Source organism: Pantherophis guttatus, chromosome 11 (genome assembly GCF_059756535.1).
Source record: "Pantherophis guttatus breed Tessera chromosome 11, ASM5975653v1, whole genome shotgun sequence".
Classification (NCBI taxonomy): domain Eukaryota; kingdom Metazoa; phylum Chordata; class Lepidosauria; order Squamata; family Colubridae; genus Pantherophis; species Pantherophis guttatus.
Genome location: NC_142073.1, coordinates 11,069,952 through 11,089,622, shown reverse-complemented (window position 1 = coordinate 11,089,622; position 19,671 = coordinate 11,069,952). Strand labels below are relative to the sequence as shown.

Sequence of the window (19,671 nt, the reverse complement as noted above, 5' to 3'; positions counted from 1 at the left end):
TATTGCTTAATGCATTGTAAGCCGCCCTGAGTCTCCGGAGAAGGGCGGCATATAAAAATAAATAAAAATAAAAAATAAAATAAATAAAAATAGGTTCACCATCACGGAACTAGAGGAATCTGCACCAAAGGCACCCATGATATCTATCATTAGTCACCTAACAGCCCCTCCTTGAGGGAGATGGGTGGTTTAGAAAATTCACACCATAAAATCTTCGTCCAGCCTTGCTTAGAACAACGTGTGCAACGCAAATCCCAGAACGACCTCTTTTGATGTTTGCAGACAAGATTAACCCCTGGACTCGAAGCATCCTGAACCTGACGTGCAATTTGCTCTTTGGACACTCATAAATACAAAAAAAAAGGACACGTTTGATCTGTAGCACGTTGCTACTGTTTATTTCGGAGCCACAAATGTGCAGTCGCAGTGCCTGCTTTTCCTTCCCCTCACTCCCCCTTTCTCCCATCCTGGACCTATGTTTAAGGTTGTTATCTAACAGCAGCACCCCAAGGTCCTCCCTTAAGTTGACGTAGGAAGCTCTCCACCAGCTGTAGGAAGCTCTCCACCAGCAACGCTGCAGCTGGACTCCTGTCTCCTCTGTACCAGCACGGATTGCAAGGAAGCGACGTCGGAGGCTGCACAAGCTGAAGTCATGGGAAGAAAACGCAATACATAGAAAAGGAAGCGCTTGGCGAGGGATCCCAGCAAGGTGGCCCTCCCTACTTGCTTCCTTCGGGATCCGGCGTGTGGTTTCTCACCTGCAAGGGAACAAAAGACCCGTATGGCAACTCTGAGCTTGTCCAATTGCAGCTGCTCTGTTTTTAAGCCGATTGGAGGTCAGCCATGGCTTCCTATGGCATCTGAACCAGGTCACCATATCTAGAGCTAGAGAAACGTATTATATTTCGTAGTTCCCAAATGCCGGAGAGCTATGGAAAGCGGAGAGCCATTGAGTCCGAAAGGAGAAGGGCGGTATAGAAATTCGAATAATAAATAAATAAATAAATAAATAAATAAATAAATAAATAAATAAATAAATAAATAAATAAATAAATAAATAAAGCTGGAAGGAATAACATCTTCAGTGCTCAATCCACTTTCAGAATTACCGTACTTTTCGGAGTATAAGACACACTTCCCCCCCTCCCCAAAAGTGGGTGAAAATTGCGGTGCGTCTTATACACCGAATGTTGACAAAGCCCCCCACCCCCACCCGCCAGCCTCCACCCTTTGGCCATTTTCGGCCTCCGCACATCGCAGTTTTGGCCTTCGCACACTCCGTTTTAGAGCCGTTCCAGGCTGCGGGGATCACCACAGCACATCGTCGGCGATCGCCACTTCCGGCTGTCGCATTTTTGGCCTCTGCGTGTCACCTTTTTGGCCAGTTTCAGGTGGCAGGGATTAGCAGTGGTACATTATGGTTTAATGTTAAGGATGAGCCCGATCACTAGCTGGCAGCCACTCACCAGGTTTTAGTTATTTCACGCCTTGCCCTTGAAAGCCTGTGTCGGTTCCAGAATCTTCCAAACGCCACTGCCAAATTGTAATTTTTAATGTCTCGGAAAGAGAGGGTGATTGGATGCAAGAAGAAGCAACGTTAATTGTCTAATTAAGTTGAATTTAATTGCGGCTCAATCAGGGACATTATTTCTTGGTTCTGCTTCCCTTTTTGTGGTCTTGCCCTTTGGAAGCACCTTCACGCTCTTGCGTGGTCCTTAGCCTAAAAAAAATTGGGACCTCCTGTCCTACACTATAGGTAAAGGTTCCTCTCGCACATATGTGCTAGTCGTTCCTGACTCTAGGGGGCGGTGCTCATCTCCTTTTCAAAGCCAAAGAGCCAGCGCTGTCCGAAGATGTCTCCGTGGTCATGTGGCCGGCATGACTCCATGCCAAAGGCGCACGGAACGCTGTTCCCTTCCCACCAAAAGTGGTCCCTCTTTTTCTACTTGCATTTTTTTACGTGCTTTCGAACTGCTAGGTTGGCAAAAGCTGGGACAAGTAGCGGGAACTCACCCCATTACGCGGCACTAGGGATTCGAACCGCTGAACTGCCAACCTTTTTATCGACAAGCTCAGTATCTTAGCCACTGAGCCACCGCGTCCCCTTCATTTCATCAATCTCTTGGCAAATATCCCAAATATGCTTTTTCGAAAAAAGCACCTGGACTTTTGTTTTTCCTTGAAGACGTTTCGCTTCTCATCCAAGAAGTCCTTCCATTCAGAACGGAAGAAGCTTCTTGGATGAGAAGCGAAACGTCTTCAAGGAAAAAACAAAGGAAATCCAGTTGCCTTTTGAGACAGCCGCGGCCTGGATGACTGAGAATCTCCAGAGACACTCTTGGCGGCTTCCTAAGTGACCCAGTGGCTTGTCGATCAGAAAGGTCTGCGGTTCGAATCCCTCGTATAAGTCTCCTGTGTGAGCACAGGGGGGTTGGATTAGATGACCTCCAAAGTCCCTTCCAACTCTTGTTACTTCGAGAGGCTGCTTAACAAGCAGGAGTGACAAAATAAATAATCTGAGCAGATTACGACCCAGGCATTAATTCAGCGACCAAATCATCTTTGCAGCTCGGTGTTTTCCAGCTAAGCTACCTTCGACAGCGAAGACCTCTAGAATGGTATCGTCCATTTCCACCCTGAAGTGGACGATACCATTCTGCCCTCCCCTTTCTCCCCCTCCCTCCCTCCCTCCCTCCCCCTCCTCCTCTCAATGCTTCTGAGCCATCGGATAACAGGAGGAGGAGAAACAGCAGCGTAAACATGCCATGGAGGCAAATGACGATGGATGCTCTGAAGTGTGAAGGGAATGCAGTAAAATCCCATCTGGTGGAGTAATGCTGCTCCCTCAGCATCAATCTCACAGCCCCACTTACCGCCGTGGCTTCTTCGGTGTCTGTGCTCTCCTCTGCGCTGTCAACCTCTGGCTGAGGGGCGTGATCCTCATTTTTGGCGCTTTCCTTCATCCTGATCAGTTCTCCTGCCGGGGAGGAAGCATCCACGCTGGTGAACAATTTCCTCTTGCTGTCCTTGGTACCTGTCAGATCAGAGATGTTCGAGGTGGGGCGGGGAGGTGTCTCCTATTCTAGCCAGAAGGAGCAGGGAGTTTTGGGGTTTGCCCACCTTCGATACATGTTTTAAATGCAGGTAGTCCTCAACTTAACAACTATTTCACAGTTGATTCAGCCTTCCATCCTTCCGAGGTGGGTAAAATGAAGATCCAAATTGTTGGGGGCAATATGCTGATTCTTTAAACTGCTTAGAGCAAGGGACTTCAACCTTGGCAACTTTAAGCCTTGGTGGACTTCAATTCCCAGAATTCTGGGAGTTAAAGTCCGCCAGGCTTAAAGTTGCCATGGCTGGAGACCCCTTGTTGTGACCCCAACTCCCGAGCCTGTCCTAACAGAGGAAGAGGACTCAGAAGGTGATGGGGAGGAACTAATAAGGCCTCCCTCTCCAGGACCCTCCTCTCTGGCAATGCCTCAGGTTCCATCCGAAGGCCAAGAGGAACAGCCTGGGATATGTCAGGAGGAAAGCATATCGGAACAACAACAGATAGGGAGCGAGGATGATGAATCCTGGCTTGATCCCAGGCAGCGTCGGAGGGAGAAGCGTGCGCAGCAACGAAAGAGGCATGGGAGGGCCAGAGATTGAGCTAAATCACTGAGCCACACCCCACAAAGAATAAAAGTGGGTGTGATTGCTCTTCAGGCTTTGTGACGGTCAAAGTTAAAAATCTGAGAGTCACATCGCGTTACCTGAAATCTGGCTTGTGCATATTTGGATTGGACCTTGGCTAACTCTTGCCTCGTGGATTACTTTTTGCTACTGAACTGCGGAGTGTGGCTCAGCGACTCAGTTACTGGTAGGCCCGGTAGGCCCGTTTTTTGCCCTCCCCAGGCTCCAGAGGCTTTCTTGGAGCCTGAGGAGGGTGAAAATGGCCTTCCCCACCCACCCTGGAGGCCGGAAACAGCTCAATTCCTGACTTCCGGTGGGCCCGAAAATCAGCTGGCTGGTGCGCGCATACACGCTGGAGCTCAGCTAGAGCAACGCTCGCGTACCCACAGATATAGCTCCATGTGCCACCAAAGTGGCACGCGAAGCCATGTTGCCCGGCACGCGTGGCCTTGCCTGTTTGTCTTCCGGGTTTCTGGCGTGCGTGCGCACGCGATGATCAGCTGTCCTTCGTGCACATGGCAGTGCTGAAAACCAGTGTGCTCATGCGCGCCGGCCAGCTGATTTTTGGGTATGCATGCGCCAGAGGTGGGTTCTACTTACCTTTACTACCGGTCCGCAATGGGGCCGCATGCGCAGAAGCGTCCTGATGATGTCCAGGTCAGTGGGCGGAGCCTCCCGCCAGTTTTACTACCGGTTCGTGCGAACCGGTCCGAACCAAGGGCAACCCACCACTGGCATACACGCCAGAACCTGGAAGTTCGGCTTTTCTGGGGTGCAATCCCTTCATGTGTGTGTGGCAGTGCCAAAACCCGCCCTGTGCATGTGTGCCAGCCAGCTGATCATCGGGTACGCATGCACACTAGAACCCGGAAGTTCGGCTTCTCTGGAATGGGGGGCTGACAAGTGCGCGGACATGCAACGTTTCCGCGCAACCTTTCCGATGTCGAAAAGGTTCACCATCACTGGTCTCCTGCCTTGGGTAGTGGGTTGGACTAGAAGATCTCCAAGGTCCCTTGTAGCCCTTTGATTCTGTAAGACCCTTCTCTCCCTCACCTGTGGGGTGTTCCCGCTGTTGGTCCATCCGATTGAGGCTTTCCAGCAAGTTGTCCACCTGTACTTTGATCTGGCTTAATTCCCCTTTGATGGAGTGCAATTCTTCGGCTCGCACTGCAGGGAGGAGGGGAGAGAGAGAGAGAGACGGAAGAATGAGCTACGCTCCTTTTTTTAAAGGCCCTCTGCGGAAATTGAACTGGGAAACGTGGGCTGGGGTGGGGGCGGGTGTGTGTGGAGGAGTTCGTTCTTAGCTTTTATGCCCGCAGCCATTTGCATCTGTGCTAATGAACAGGATAATTTCCCAGCTTTTGCAAGCAGCAAAATCTAAAAAAAAAACAAAAAAAAACAGCAGCTGCAAAAGACACCGCAATAAAGATCAGGAGAATTGTTTCCCGGTGCACATCTGCAACGAACAAATTGGCTCATATCGAGTGTTGTTTTTTTTTTAAAACCCAGAAATCCTTTTCCTTCCAAAGAAGCAGATTTGTATGGAAACGGCTTGTACATTATTCCTGGTTTTTCTAGCCCTTGATTGAATCGGCTGGCTAGTTCAGATCAATACGAAATGCTGCTTTCGTTTCTAAATTTCCACCATCGTTTCTCCAGGTTACGTTGCCTGTTCTGCCTTTTCCCTTGCGGCAACCAAAATTCTGCTTTCTCTATCTTCATTGTTTCTGCCATGTTTGAAGACCTGAATGGTGTAGGATTTGCTTGGGCAGGGGGTTGGACTAGATGACCTACAAGGTCCCTTCCAACTCTGTTAATCTGCATCTGTACCTCCTTCTGTCTTCTTCTTGCCCACGAATGCTTTTTCCTAATTTCCCTTTTTTTTTTCCTAAAAAAAGATGAACTGGAACACATGTCAGCAGCCCTGCTGAGCATCCTAAAGATTTTGCTGCACACAGCTGCTCAGCCAACCAGAATTGACTGCTTGACAACAAATGTACAAAGGAATATTTAACCTTGATTAGACAAACATAGCCAAGTCTCTGCATCTGATGACAGGAGCTTTAGCCCGTGGAAACTTTTGCCTTGGAATAATGTGGTGTGATGTGGGAGCTTCATCACTGGAGGCTTTCAAGAAGAGATTGGACTGGCATTTGTCAAAAATGGTGGAGGGTCAGTGGTGAAATCCAATTTTTTTTACTACCGGTTCTGTGGGCGTGGCTTGGTGGGCGTGGTGTGGCTTGGTGGGCGTGGCAGGGGAAGGATACTGCAAAATCCCCATTCCCTCCCCACTCCAGGGGAAGGATACTGCAAAATCCCCATTCCCTCCCCACTCCAGGGGAAGGATACTGCAAAATCCCCATTCCCTCCCCACTCCAGGGGAAGGATACTGCAAAATCCCCATTCCCTCCCCACTCCGGGGGAAGAATACTGCAAAATCCCCATTCCCTCCCACTCCAGGGGAAGATACTGCAAAATCCCCATTCCCTCCCCACTCCAGGGGAAGGATACTGCAAAATCCCCATTCCTTCCCCACTCTGGGGCCAGCCAGAGGTGGCATTTGCTGGTTCTCTGAACTGCTCAAAATTTCCGCTACCGGTTCTCCAGAACCTTTCAGAACCTACTGGATTTCACCCCTGTGTAGGGTCCCCTGCTTGGCCCGGGGGGTTGGACTAGATGACCTACAAGATCCCTTCCAACTCTGTTAACCTAGTGCAATAAAACAGATTCGATGGAAAAGATGCTACCAGACGCCTGATTTTTGCCACCCGAAATCAGTGTTTCTCAATCTTGATAACTTGAGAAGATGAGTAGACTTCAACTCCCAGAATTTCTGGCTGGAGAATTCTGGGAGTTGGAAGTCCACAGATCTTCAAGTTGCCAAGGTTGAGAAACACTGCCCTAAACTAACATGTTTCTTTGTACTACAAGTTGGCTCAATAGACCATCTTGCCACCGAAGTCTCTCTCCAACATCGGGGTCCCCCAGACACTCACATTTTGTACGTCCTGTTGTGGGATTGCTGTTGCTTCTTAAGTCTGTGTGTGGGCTCAGTCTGCTTTTACTTTCAGCACCTAGATGGCTTCTCCTGGTCTTGATAGGAATGTGTCCAATAAGAGGTGGGATCTTCTGGCATTCGTAGATCCTGCAGGAAAGATGGACAGGAGAAGTTGATTTCCTAGTCCCTTTTTAAAGCCTAAATTCAAGACAGAGTAGCGTAGAGGTTTGGGGAGATATAAAAGCTAAGGAAGTTGCCATCTCTATGGTTGAATTGCAAAACAAAGAGACAAGATTGAAGCACTAAACTCACCTGTATGGCAAATCATCTTTATAAAGCTCATAATCCAGGTCACAGTTGCTCCTGCAAAGGAGAAGAAAAGCTTAGAAATGCATATTTTCGAGAGCGGATAACTCGCCATCTCCTCCTCAGCAGATTTGAACCAGCACCTCCTTAACCTTGATCCCATTCCCCGTCTTATTTTTTAGCCAGCCCAATTATCATCCCCCAAAATCAAAGGTGGCCTTTGCTTAAAAGAAAAACCACTGCAAAACCGTTCAACCTCCCTGTACGTCTGAACGAAGGAAGACTGGAATGCATTGAAAAAATAAATCTGCTCTTTTAACCAACGAAGACCGCCAAATGCCAGACATGAGAAACTTTTAATATGGTTCCACTTTGGAATTTAGGCTGTTCTATCTTCCTTTGCTAGTGTAGGAAGTTAGCACCCACCCCTTTCCTAGAAGAATGAAATATTTTAGGAAATATTAAAAAGGCAGAATATTATGTTTCCCTGTATGAGAAATGGAGAAGCATGTTTTAAAGACGAAGCAGCTCCCACCTTCCTGCCCCCCCCTTTTGTTAATTGGCCAGAGGCAGAAACTCAATCTTTGTCAAAAGACCATCATCTGCAACACAATAGGACCCATCTAGCAACAGAAACTAACACAATAGGACCCATCTAGCAACAGAAACTAACACAATAGGACCCATCTAGCAACAGAAACTCACCACATGGCACCTGGGAAGATTACATCAGCCAGCAAGGCTAGCTAAAACCCCCACCCCCTGGGAGTCTGACAACCAATCAGGATACTCTTTCTGGACTCCAGGAAGTTCAAAGCCAGAGAGGGCATAAAACCCGGGGACTCACTGCCAATAAATGGGCTCACATTGGCTGACTTGCCTCCCTTCCTTTGTCTTCCTTTGCTCCTTCTATGGCTTCGCCACTCCAGGCTAATCTACCTAGTCTCTGTGTTGTAATGAAATTACACCTCAGATGAATGAGGAATTCCATCCACCTTGTTGCATTGTATGGCACTGAATGCTGGGCAGAAAACAACAGGGACCGAAAGCTCTCTCCATGCCATGGAAATGCGAAGGCTCCGTTGGATAACGGACATCTCCCTTCTTGACCACATCACAAAAGACAGCATTCGACAGCATTTTGGTGTGGCACCAATTATAGAGAAGACGAGAGAAGGCCGGCTCCGCTGGTATGGACATGTCCTCAGAGCAGGACCTTCCACCGTGGCTAAGACTGCCTACCGACTAGAAGTCAATGGTCAGCGACCTTGTGGGCGCCCAAAACAAAGATGGCACGACACCATCAACAAAGATATGCAAGCCACGGGCCTGTGCCCTGGAGACGCAGCAGCTGACCATGAAAAGTGGCATTCAATGATCCGAAAAACAGACCTGCAGTTGCGGGAATATGAGAAGGAGAAGGAGGAGGAGAAGAGGAGGAGGAGGAGGAGGAGAAGGAGAAGGAGAAGGAGAAGGAGAAGGAGAAGGAGAAGAAGGAGAAAGAGAAAGAGAAGGAGAAGCCAGGCTCAAGGTTGACTCAGCCTTCCATCCTTTCTAAGGTAGGTAAATTGTGGACCCAGTTTGTGGGGGCAATAAGCTGACTTTGTATAAATATACAAAAGAATGAAGGCTATTGCTTAACGCACTGTAAGCCGCCCTGAGTCTCTGGAGAAGGGCGGCATATAAATCAAATTTAAAAAAAGAAGGAGGAGGAGGAGGAGGAGGAGAAGGAGAAGGAGAAGGAGAAGGAGAAGAAGGAGGAGGAGGAGGAGGAGGAGGAATATGTTCCTTTACATATCATGAGTTGGACGTCTCAACTGTTGGCCACAACTGTGGAGTTACGTTTCCAATTGTCCACTTCTTCCTTTGGTTTTCTCTTCCTAGAGGCAGAAGAGAAAATTGCCTTGCAGTTCTGGGAAGGAACCCTATCATGAATATGCATGTTTCAGCTCCGATATGCCATTTTCCCTTGTTTTCCCTGCTCTTTTGCTTGTTTTCTGCACGACCCAGAGAGCAACAGCGATTGAAGAGCACTTTAGAGATCATATTTGAACAGAGGAAACCTCCGTGATTATGCAGAGCAGGCAGACTTTTGCAAACAAGTGGCTTTTAGAGCCATTCGCTTGGGCACTCTACTAGAAACTAAGAGGACGCACGCTGAGCGAGTGGAACTAATATTCTACTTCAAGGATGTATTATTGCCAGTGCTATACGCTGTGATTGCACCAGGGAATGGGTGCAGAATGTGAATATTGCTATAATAATAATGTACTGAAGGTACATACTACCTAACGCCCAATAATGTGGCCGTTGGCTACACATTTCAGTGGAACAATACAAAAATAGGTTTCTAGCCATGTTTTTCCACAGCTCCACTTTTCTGGCTCGGGCAGAGCAGGAAGCCCCAGACCATTCCTGGAAGAACAGCTGCATCAGGTTTTCAGTGTTGCAAACAGGCAGAGAAGCCAACACAAGGCATTTGGAGCAGAAGAAGTTGATCAACAGGACCTCTACACTGGAAGAAGACATCTGGTGGGCCAGGCTTCAATTTGGAGATGCTAGCGCCATACTCAATTATAATATACATGATAGCAGGCTTCTACAGATTGGACCTTGGCCCACACCCATAATTCTATGCGCCCCGGCCCCTCACATGTGCACGCGACCCGCTCCTGCGCCTGGCACGCGATGTCCCGGTAGGCCCATTTTTCTGTCTCACCTGGCTCCAGAGCCTTTCTAAGAGCCTGGGGAGGACGAAAACGGCCCGTTGCCAACTTCCAGTGGGACCGGAAGGCCTGTTTTTTTGTTGTCCCCAGCCTCCAGGGCCTCTCTATAGGAGTCTGGGGAGGGCGAAAACAGCCTTCCCCAGCCCCCCCAGAGATCCTCCGGATGCCAGAAACGGCCCGTTTGCCAACTTCTGGCGGGACCTGGAGAGGCTCTGGAGCCAAGTGAGGGAGAAAAACAGGCCTTCCCCACCCCACTCCACCCAGGCCCTCTAGAAGCAGGAAAAAAGCCTGTTTCCCTATTTCTGGTGGGCCCAGAAGGCCTGAAAATCAGCTGGCCGGCGCACACATGCGGGCTGCAGCTGAGCTCGCGTGTCCACTGATATGGCTACATGTGGCACACGTGCCATAGGTTCACCATCACAGTTCTAGAGTGTATTTCTGGATATGTTTTGAGGCTTTCTTCCCCCCCCCCCCACTCTCTTTGTGTTCTTCCCGTCTTTCTATCCTCAGAGTGGCACACGGCTCCTCCAGACCAATTGGTGCCAAAGACAAAGACCTGAAAGCAGGGCGGTGCCCATTCCCAGGATGTCTAACCCCCGAAATGGAGCAGAAAGCGAGTCTGGCATCCAGGAGGGATTTACGAACCACTCACGACAGCTAATAAAAACGTCCCTCCTCCTTTTAAAGGCAAAGAGAGGCAGCCTGCTGGCAGCCATGAGAATGGACCAAGCCAGGAATTCCAAAAAGCCTGTGCAGAGAAGCTATTGTTTTCCCTCTGGAAGTTATTTTTGGGTTCTTTGTTAAGGCCTTTTGTTTTCCAAGCTTCCATCTGTTGGCTGCTCCCACTGGTCCAGAGGGACCGATTTGCTGAAATGAGACCTGCTTGACATGTTCTCTCAAAGGCACCTAGGTTGCAGCTTTGTGTGTATCCTACGATCAGGAATTGGGGGAGGGTCTTTCTAGATTCCCCCAGATTCTGGGGATCTTGAGTAACCACCTCCCTGCAGCCTCATTTAAATTCATGTTACTTAGGGTCGGGTGAAATGCTCCCGGTTCGGACCGGATCGCCCGATCCGGAAGCGATGGAGGCAGGTGGTTTGGAGAACCGGTAGCAAAAATCCCTGCCCCCCCCCCTTTGCCTGAGCCGCGCAATCATCAGAGGCTTTTTTTTAAAAAAAGCATTTTTTCTACAACCTCTTTGGCCGAAAAAATGCTTTTAAAAGTAAAAAAAAAAAGCCTCTGATGATCGCGCAGCTCAGCTGGGATCCTCAGAGGCTAAAAAAAAAAAAAAAAGCCTCTGCCGATCAGGCAAGTCAGCTGGGATCGTCAGAGGCTTTAAAAGCATTTTTTTTACAGCCGAAGAGATTGTAGAAAAAATGGTTTTAAAAGTAAAACAAAAAACAAAAGTTGGCCATGCCCACTCAAGTCATATTAATCCCCTCCCACCAAGCCACGCCCACAGAGCCGGTAGTAACAAATTTTACATTTTACCACTGGTTAGTGTGCCATGTCTAAGAAGCTCTGACTGTATTCACACAACCTACTTAGCCAGGTAGACTAAACTAGGAGTCAGAAACTGGGCCACGCAAAGAAGCGAAGCCCCATCCGCGGGATGCAGGCAGCAATAGTGAAACCACGTCCCTTCCGGTCCACGCAAAAACCTCGCTCCACAGAATCAGGCCCTGGTGCCCAAACCACCTCTGTGAGTTCATTCAGATCACACCCTTAAGCACCCTTAAGCTAGTTTCATGCTTGGTTAAGCTTAACGCATGGCAACAATCCATTTGTTCTTTTGGGATGCAAAAGTGTTATGAAAATCTGGTCACCTGAATTGTCTCCAAAGTCTACCCTCAGCTGACCTTGATGCTGTTGGCCCAGTGTTTCTTAACCTTAGCAGTTTTAAGATGTGTGGACTTCAGCTCCCAGAATTCCCCAGCCAGCTTGGGAGTTGAAATCCACACAACTTAAAGCTGCCAAGGTTGGGAACCATTGTACCTTGTTCCTGTTTCGCTTTGCCCAGGTCTCTTCTATAGACGCGGTGGCTCAGTGGCTAAGCCGATCGAAAGGTCGGCAGTTCAGCGGTTCAAATCCCTAGTGCCGCATAACGGGGTGAGTTCCCGTTACTGGTCCCAGCTTCTGCCAACCTAGCAGTTCGAAAGCACGTAAAAAATGCAAGTAGAAAAATAGGGACCACCTTTGGTGGGAAGGGAACAGCGTTCCGTGCGCCTTTGGCGTTGAGTCATGCCGGCCACATGACCACGGAGACGTCTTCGGACAGCGCTGGCTCTTCGGCTTTGAAACGGAGATGAGCACCGCCCCCTAGAGTCGGGAACGACTAGCACATATGTGCGAGGGGAATCTTTACTTCTTTAGAAACAGATTTACTTTAGCAGCTGTGTCCCTTGGCATTGAGAGAACAGCGCAAGGTTTCTCCTAGCAAATGATTCCCAGATTCCACCAGAATCCAGAGAGATGGAAAATCAACCTCCAGCAACTACATTTCTCTTTTTTTTCCCCCACTTTTTTTTTATTACATGCACTGACTTCCCACCGAAATACTGTTTGCAACCAAGTCATTTTCCTCCCCCAGCCCTAAATAAATAAACAGATGATAAACCCCATCAAAGCCCCCAATCTATTCCATCAACTCCCTTCTAATCTCTTTTATTGGCAGCGAAGAGGAGTCCCTTAAGAGGATCAAACCGGAGGAGGAAATCTACGTGTGATAAAAGATCACAGAGCTTGCTCTTTTTATCTGCGGCCATTTCTGAAAGCAAACGGCTGTCAAGAGAAAATCGTCTTCTTGCTGACGGACCAATATTTTATTTAGCATGAAAGTGGAGTTTTATCCAGGGTTGGCTCAGAGGATAATATATATATATATATATATCTCTGCCTAGTTTTATATGATTAAAGCTGAAACAGGAGTGGAGACTTCCTAAATACAATGTATAAGATGTCAATCAGAATAGACTGATGGACTCCTGGAAGGGACTCCTGGAAGGGACCTTGGAGGTCTTCTAGTCCAACCCCCTACTCAAGCAGGAGTCCCTATACCATTTCAGACAAGTGGCTGTCCAATTTCTTCTTTAAAACTTCCAGTGATGGAGAACCCACAACTTTTGAAGGCAATCTGTTCCACTGGTTAATTGTTCTCACTGTTAGGAAGTTTCTCCTCAATTCCAGGTTGCCTCTCTCCTTGGTTAGTTTCCAGCCATTGTTTCTTGTCTTGCCCTCTAGTCTTTTGGAAAAGACCCCCTCCCCTCTTCTTTGTGGCAGGCCCTCAAATCCTGGAATACAGCTAGTCCTTCTTTTCGTTAGGTCGAAGAGGTTGTAGGAAAAAAGAATGCCTTTAAAAGCCTCTGACGATCCCAGCTGAATTGCCTGATCGTCAGAGGCTTTTAAAAGCATTTTTTTTCTGCAACCTCTTAAGGTTGTAGAAAAAATGCTTTTAAAAGTAAAAGAAAAAAAGTGGTGACTCTTTCATCCCTCTGCTACAGCTCCCTGGTGCTGGTCAGCTCCACAATTGATAGCACTTTCAGTAGAGCAGTGGTTCTCAACCTGTGGGTCGGGACCCCTTTGGGGGTCGAATGACCCTTTCACAGGGGTCCCGTAAGGTCATCGGAAAACACATATTTTCAATGGTTTTAGGAATAATTTTATGGTTGGGGGTCACCACAACATGAGGAACTATATTAAAGGGTCGCGGCATTAGGAAGGTTGAGAACCACTGCAGTAGAGGAAAAAGGATGCCCTGCTAGGAGGAGACTCTATGGTGGGGGAATCGGACTTCCAGTCAGTTCCAGAATTGAACAGGGGCTTCCGGTTAGGACCTTTGTGGCTTTTTGAGTGTTTAAGGTTGCCAATCCCTGGGTTAGGGTTAGGGTACATAATCATCAATATACACATAATCAATCTCACAGTACAACACGCAACTTCCTACTCTGGTCTTCTCTGCTCAAAAGCAGCTTGCATGCTTTCCCTAGCAGTGCTCAGAAGCAAAGAGAAAATAGGATTTAGGATATACGTCCACAATCAGAACTAGAATTTTGATTGTTAAGCAAGGCAGTTTCACGCCTAAGGGGTGCCTGGAACTCAGTCTCCTGGTTTCTAGGCCAGCCAGCATCTTCACCATTACTGTGGCTTCCACCTCCTTTTTACTTTGTTTCTTTCCCTACGAAAAGTAGGATATTCACATGTTCTTAATTAAGCACCGTCCATGAGAATATCTCCAAGGTATCTATTTTCCTTTGAAATTCTCTCCTGCCAAAGTGAATGAGAATGACCAGAGGAGGAAAATGGAGGATTTCTCTGCCCTACAAGCATTTGATCCCCTCTAAGTAAATCTGTAAACCCAAAAAGTAATCCTGGATCAAAACTAGCTCTGAACGCTAGTTTGGCAGTCCAGATGTCTTTTTCTTCTCTGTAGAGTTGCCAATGTTTGAACTGGTCCCTGTAGGAAATTGTTATCCATCGTGAATTTAATCCATCCTTGTCAAATCCAGCCTTTAAACTGTGTGGAGACTACATCTCCCAAAACTCACAGCAAGAAAGGCCAAGAACTCCAGGAATTGTAATCCCAATATATATTGAAGGACACCAAATTGAGGAAGACCATATTAATCTAAGTTAGCTCAGGTTAGAAATGTAACTTTAATGTCCTGACGTTGGAGATCAATGTTGGGTGTAATGAAGTAGATTTTCCCTCTCCAAGGACCCTTTCATGCAGGGTCTTTCACTTCTCAAATCCTCAGCATCGTTTGCGGAATTTCCTGCAATTATCCTTGAAAAGTTGAGACTTCTACAATAATCAATCAGGTTCCCAAAGAGGAACACAGAAATGAGCATTGGGATAGCCCCCCATCCTCTCCTTTCTTTGGGCTTCATTTAGTTCTCCAGTGATAGGACATGTTCTTGTTATAAAACTGCATTCATAGCAAATCTTTCTGTACCATATCTGAGTAAGAAAGAATCTGTTCTGGTGCCTTGGTAACAACGGTTGCAATATTGATTTAGGAGGGGTGGAAAACATCTGTGGGGAAGTGTCCACAGAAGCATATTTGACAATTATTGTCCAGGTTGTTAGATTTAATTATGACAGATGCAAACAGCTGGCTTTCTGTCTGTCTAAGGCCGTGATGATGAACCTATGGCACGCGTGCCACAGGTGGCACGCGGAGCCATGTTGCCTGGCACGCCAGCTCAGCTCCATCAGCTGATTTTCGGCACTTTTGGGCCCACCAGAAGAGGGCCTGGGGTGGGGAGGCCCATTTTTCTTTCTCCCTGGCTCCAGATCCTCTCTATGCCTCTGGGGAGGGCGAAAACAGCCTTCCCCACCCCCTCGGAGGCCCAAAATGGCTCGTTTCTCAACTTCCAGCCTCCAAGGGGGTGGGGAAGGCTGTTTTTGCCCTCCCCAGATGCATAGAGAGGATCTGGAGCAGGTGAGAAAGAAAAACGGGCCTACTGGGCCATCATGTGCCAGGGAGGGGGGAAGGGGGGGTCGCACTCACATGCAGATGGCAGGGCACATAGAATTATGAGTGTGGGCACATGCATGTGCAAATCTCCCCCGCCCCTCCCCTTCCTGGCACACGATGGCAAAAAGGTTAGCCATCACTGGTCTAAGGGATTCTTAGTCACATTCCAATTTGTGCCATATCAAGAACTTCAGAAGCCATATCACACTGGCTTTGGTGAAACTAACCCCCAGAATATATGCTGGTTGGTTGGTTGGTTGGTTGGTTGGTTGATTGGTTGGTTGGTTGATTAGCTGGTTGGTTGGTTGGTTGGTTGGTTGGTTGGTTGGTTGGTTGGTTGGTTGGTTGGTAGATCGATTGGCTGGATTGGAAAGAAGTCCATATCTTCATATAGCCTTGAAACTCACTGGGGAATTTAGAGGTCACTAACCATCCTATTCAATCTCATAGTGTAGTTGTGAGGAGACAAGGAGAAATCACCTATGTCCTTAAGGTACTTAACTGGAAGGTTGAACAGAAGGAAATATATCTGGCCCCGAACTCCCATTTCTCCGCTTCCAAATTTGCTGCTATCTTTTTACCAAGGATCTTTTGGAAAAGCTACATCTTCTTCCTTCACCATCCAGCCTCAGCTGCGGACATGAATGCACAATGGGCAAGACATACCGAAAGGAGTGATTCCACAGTTAGAAGGGACAATGAAGTTAAGAACTGGATGTTCTGTGCCTCAAGCAATTCTCACCTTCTAAAATTAATGGGCTGGTCTTATCTTGCCTATTTGCATCCTCATCTCTGAAATATACTGTATATAATTTGGTGTTCTTAATCCAGTCTCCAAGGAGATTTGATTTTGATTACAGCCCTATCTGGGTTTGGGCCAATCTGGAGATAAATAGAACCATTCCAAGCAATTTAAAGTAGAAACCAAGGATTAGGTTTGGGGAGAACAGTAGCAATGGGGGAGGGTGGGGAGAAATGACAGTGGTGGGGTGGACTCACGGATATAGGCTCTCACTGTGCTGCCTCTTCTGACCAGGCCTGGTATGTCTCAGTTTAGGCTCTTGGGCCATGTTTATATCTAGAGAAAAAGAAAAATTTGGCAACTAAGGAGAAACAGCAGAGTCAAACTAGAGCACAAGTAGGAGAGGACAGATATGGCAAAAGAAATAGCACTTAGATTTATATCCCATTTCACAGTGCTTTTACAGCTCCCTCTAAGCGGTTTACAAAGTCAGCCTATTGCCCCCAACAATCTGGGTCCTCCTTTTACCGACCTCGGAAGGATGAAAGGCTGAGTCAACCTTGAGCCAGTCAGGGTCGAACTGCTGGCAGTCGGCAGATTTAACCTGCAATACTGCACTCTAGCCACTGCACCACTGCGCCACCACAGCTCATGAGCCTTTTGTCACCCAGACGAAGGAGAGAAAGTTGAAGCTAAGATTCAGAAGGAAACAAGGGACATCTTTTCGACCTATCCGTGCTATTTATCAGCTTTGGAATTGTCTGAAGACAGAATTAGACTTTTCACTCAGAGGACTGGCAGCATAGATGCAATTTTAACCCCCTGGGGAGGGCAAAGTTGCTCCTTCTGGGGGTGGGGGGGAAAGACCACCCTGCTTCTTTCCCACCTAGCTTGCAAAGGATGAATCAAGATTATTATTATTTTTTCCCTAATACAGAATTATTGTTTTCTGTTTGGTGGAGAGAGAAAAAGAGCTGTGTTTCTTTAGCTGCACTAAAAATTCAAAATGCATTTAAAAGATGAAGTACTTCCTTAACTAGGAACTGTAATTGGAGCAGCTTCCTATACTTACCTATATATATACTTATTGATTATATATAATCAATAAGTATATATATACTGATTGCTCTAGGTTCTTATCACTCTAGGTAAGTGTGTGTATGTATGTGTGTGTGTATATGTGTATATATATATATATATACACACACACATATACACACACACACACACATACATACATACACACACACACACTTATATATATATATGTAAGCTTAGTAAAATAAAATTTTAATTATTTAAAATTTTAAGTTCCGGAGTTCGCAGGATGTCTGCTTCTTTCTTTACATACATACATACATACATACATACATACATACATACATACATACATACATACATATATACACACACACACACACACACACACATACACACATTTACCTAGAGTGATAAGAACCTAGGGCAATCAGTAGGATTTGGGATTTCAGATCTGAGCATTCATGGGAACGCGGGAAGACCGGCTACACGAGACAAACTTTGTCCTTCCAGAAATCTACTTCTCTCTTTCGGTTTTTGTCCATTCCAGATGGATTCCCACCCACACCTCCAGCCAATAATGGCACCCCCCCAGAATCTATTTCTGCTTGGAACATTCTCAAGATATATAACCATCAACTGCTGTTTGGGGTGCTATCAAATTCTGGATGCCATCACTTCTGAAATGAGTTCTCTGCTTTTTGTTTTTGCTTTTTCCTTTCCTGAAGAGGATTTCACAGTTGACAATTACAAACCGTGCTCAGAGTCCTTTTATATCGAAGAAATGGCAGGTAGAATCCTGATCTGTTAAAGCTATTTGTGCTAGCAGGCAAAAGAGAGATGGCTTTCTTGCGTTGGTACCTTGTTTTGGACCAAGCTTTCCCATGGTTTGCTGATCCAGCCCAATCTTCCCTCTGTATAATAACAGGTCACACATGAACTAGATCTCCAAGCTGGAACCAACAGCCTCTTAGCTAAAACGTACTTGACTAGGACGCCATGCAAACCGAGCCACTGAAAAAGGCAGAACTTCAGTATATATATAATGGCATGCTAGAAGACAGGAGCTTAAGAGCAAAGAAGGCTTATTTTTCCCCAAACCACACACACACACTCATTCACATCCTCGTGCCCATACATGCCACCATGGTTTCAGAGATGCTTGATTGCCTTCTGACTACGGTTCTCGGGAGGTCCTATGGATTACCTTAAGGCACCTTAAACAACCTTTCCCTGGGCAAGCTCTATCGATCCATACCGTGTCCATTTTTACTGATCGAACTTTCTTTCAACCAAAGAGCTGGTTAATATAGAGAAGAAAACGGAAGAGAGGGTGAGCGAATGGCAGGCTTTGTTTCCATGCAAGAAACAACACCCCCCACCCACCTCCCAAACACACACACACAAACACACACACACACACACACACACACACACACTGGTTATTCTGCATAGCAAAGTGTAATAATACATCGATTTGTGTTGCTTTTCTTCCAATGGGTCTGGCTGGGTACTGTATCCAGAAGAAGGGACGAGGCTGGTTAAATGTGGAAGCAACCCTCCTTCCCTCCCTCCCTCGCCAAGGCTTAATTCTCTCCCTCCTTCACTCCCTCTTCTTCCCTGCCTGTTTTCCCCCCTCTGGTTGCCTCTGCCTTGGCAGCCCAATTCGTGCCACCTTGCCTTGAGGGAGTGAAGCCCTACCTACGTCCAACCCAATGAACAAAATAGGGTTACTCACATCTCCAGCAGCCTTCTCTGCGGCCAAAAAGTGTCATGCCACCCAAGAGAGAGAGAGAGAGAGAGAGAGAGAAGGGGAGGAAAGGAGGACCCGGTGCCAAGTACCCGACTCTGTCAGTCTCTCTCCAAGCCTTCCAGCAAGGTTGGTGGGTAGCAGTTCCCCCACCCCCTCCTTCATGGAACGAATGGATCTCCAGCCTGAATATTGTACCAGAGGAATGTACCAACTGGCATTGCGAGGGGGGGGAAGAGATGCTAGGCAGGAGTGGGGGAAGGGTCAGGCAAAGCAAACCATCTCCACATCATGGGCAGGGGAAATTTTTTTTTACAGCCTACGGTTTCCATCATGACGAGCAGCTCCTCATTATTGTGGGTGGAGGATGATTTAGGCCAGGGTGGGGGTGGGGTGGGGGGGTCTTACAAGTAGTGGATGGGTATCTGGGGAGGTAGGAGAGCCAGAGTAGAGGAGAAAGAGAGGGTGCTGCTCTCAAGCTCATTATTTTTCACCTTTTGGGGTGAGGTGGAGAGCAGATGCTCAGGAGAAATCTTGAGTTTTCTGCAGTCTGGTGCCTTCCAGGGATATGCTGGCTCTAGCTTCGGAAGTTGTTGCTTCCCAATTTTCTCCCATCTGTGTCCATCCGATGTGCTAAATTGGGAGTTGTCCAACCGTGGCCACTTGAAGATTTGTGGACCCAGCATGGCTGGCTGGAGAATTCTGGGAGTTGAAGTCCACAACTCTTAAAGCGGCCAAGTTTGGGGACCCCTGTACTAGAGGCAGTATCACCAATCCAGAGGAACATAACCCATTAGAGATCCAGGTGAGCAAAATTGGCTTACCGTTCCAGGCAGAAGGAAAGGTTTGTTAGGGTTAAGCCTAGTTAATCTGCAGAATGCCAGACCAGCAGAAGGTGGCAGTAAGTACCGGTAGATATGGAAACATTTAGAATTTAGAATAACAGAGTTGGAAGGGAC

At 47.3% G+C, this 19,671-nt stretch overlaps 1 protein-coding gene across 7 annotated transcripts; it reads right to left on the bottom strand.

The window, feature by feature from the left end:
* Positions 1-370: 370 nt before the first annotated feature.
* Positions 371-19,352, bottom strand: LOC117670536 (heterogeneous nuclear ribonucleoprotein C-like 3). 7 transcript variants are annotated; one of them, XM_087877317.1, is made up of 7 exons: positions 19,207-19,352; positions 16,182-16,260; positions 6,986-7,036; positions 6,672-6,820; positions 4,729-4,842; positions 2,874-2,977; positions 371-758 (listed from the first exon to the last, which is right to left on the bottom strand). In XM_087877317.1, exons 2-7 carry the CDS (start codon positions 16,250-16,252, stop codon positions 720-722), a joined length of 528 nt encoding a protein of 175 aa, XP_087733443.1. In that variant the 5' UTR covers positions 16,253-16,260; positions 19,207-19,352; the 3' UTR covers positions 371-719. The 7 variants fall into 7 exon arrangements, with proteins under 7 accessions (XP_087733443.1, XP_034281668.1, XP_087733442.1 ...); XM_034425777.3 differs by lacking the exon at positions 19,207-19,352 and adding an exon at positions 18,701-18,932 and having other exon boundaries at positions 2,874-3,034; XM_087877316.1 differs by lacking the exon at positions 19,207-19,352 and adding an exon at positions 18,701-18,922.
* Positions 19,353-19,671: the final 319 nt, after the last annotated feature.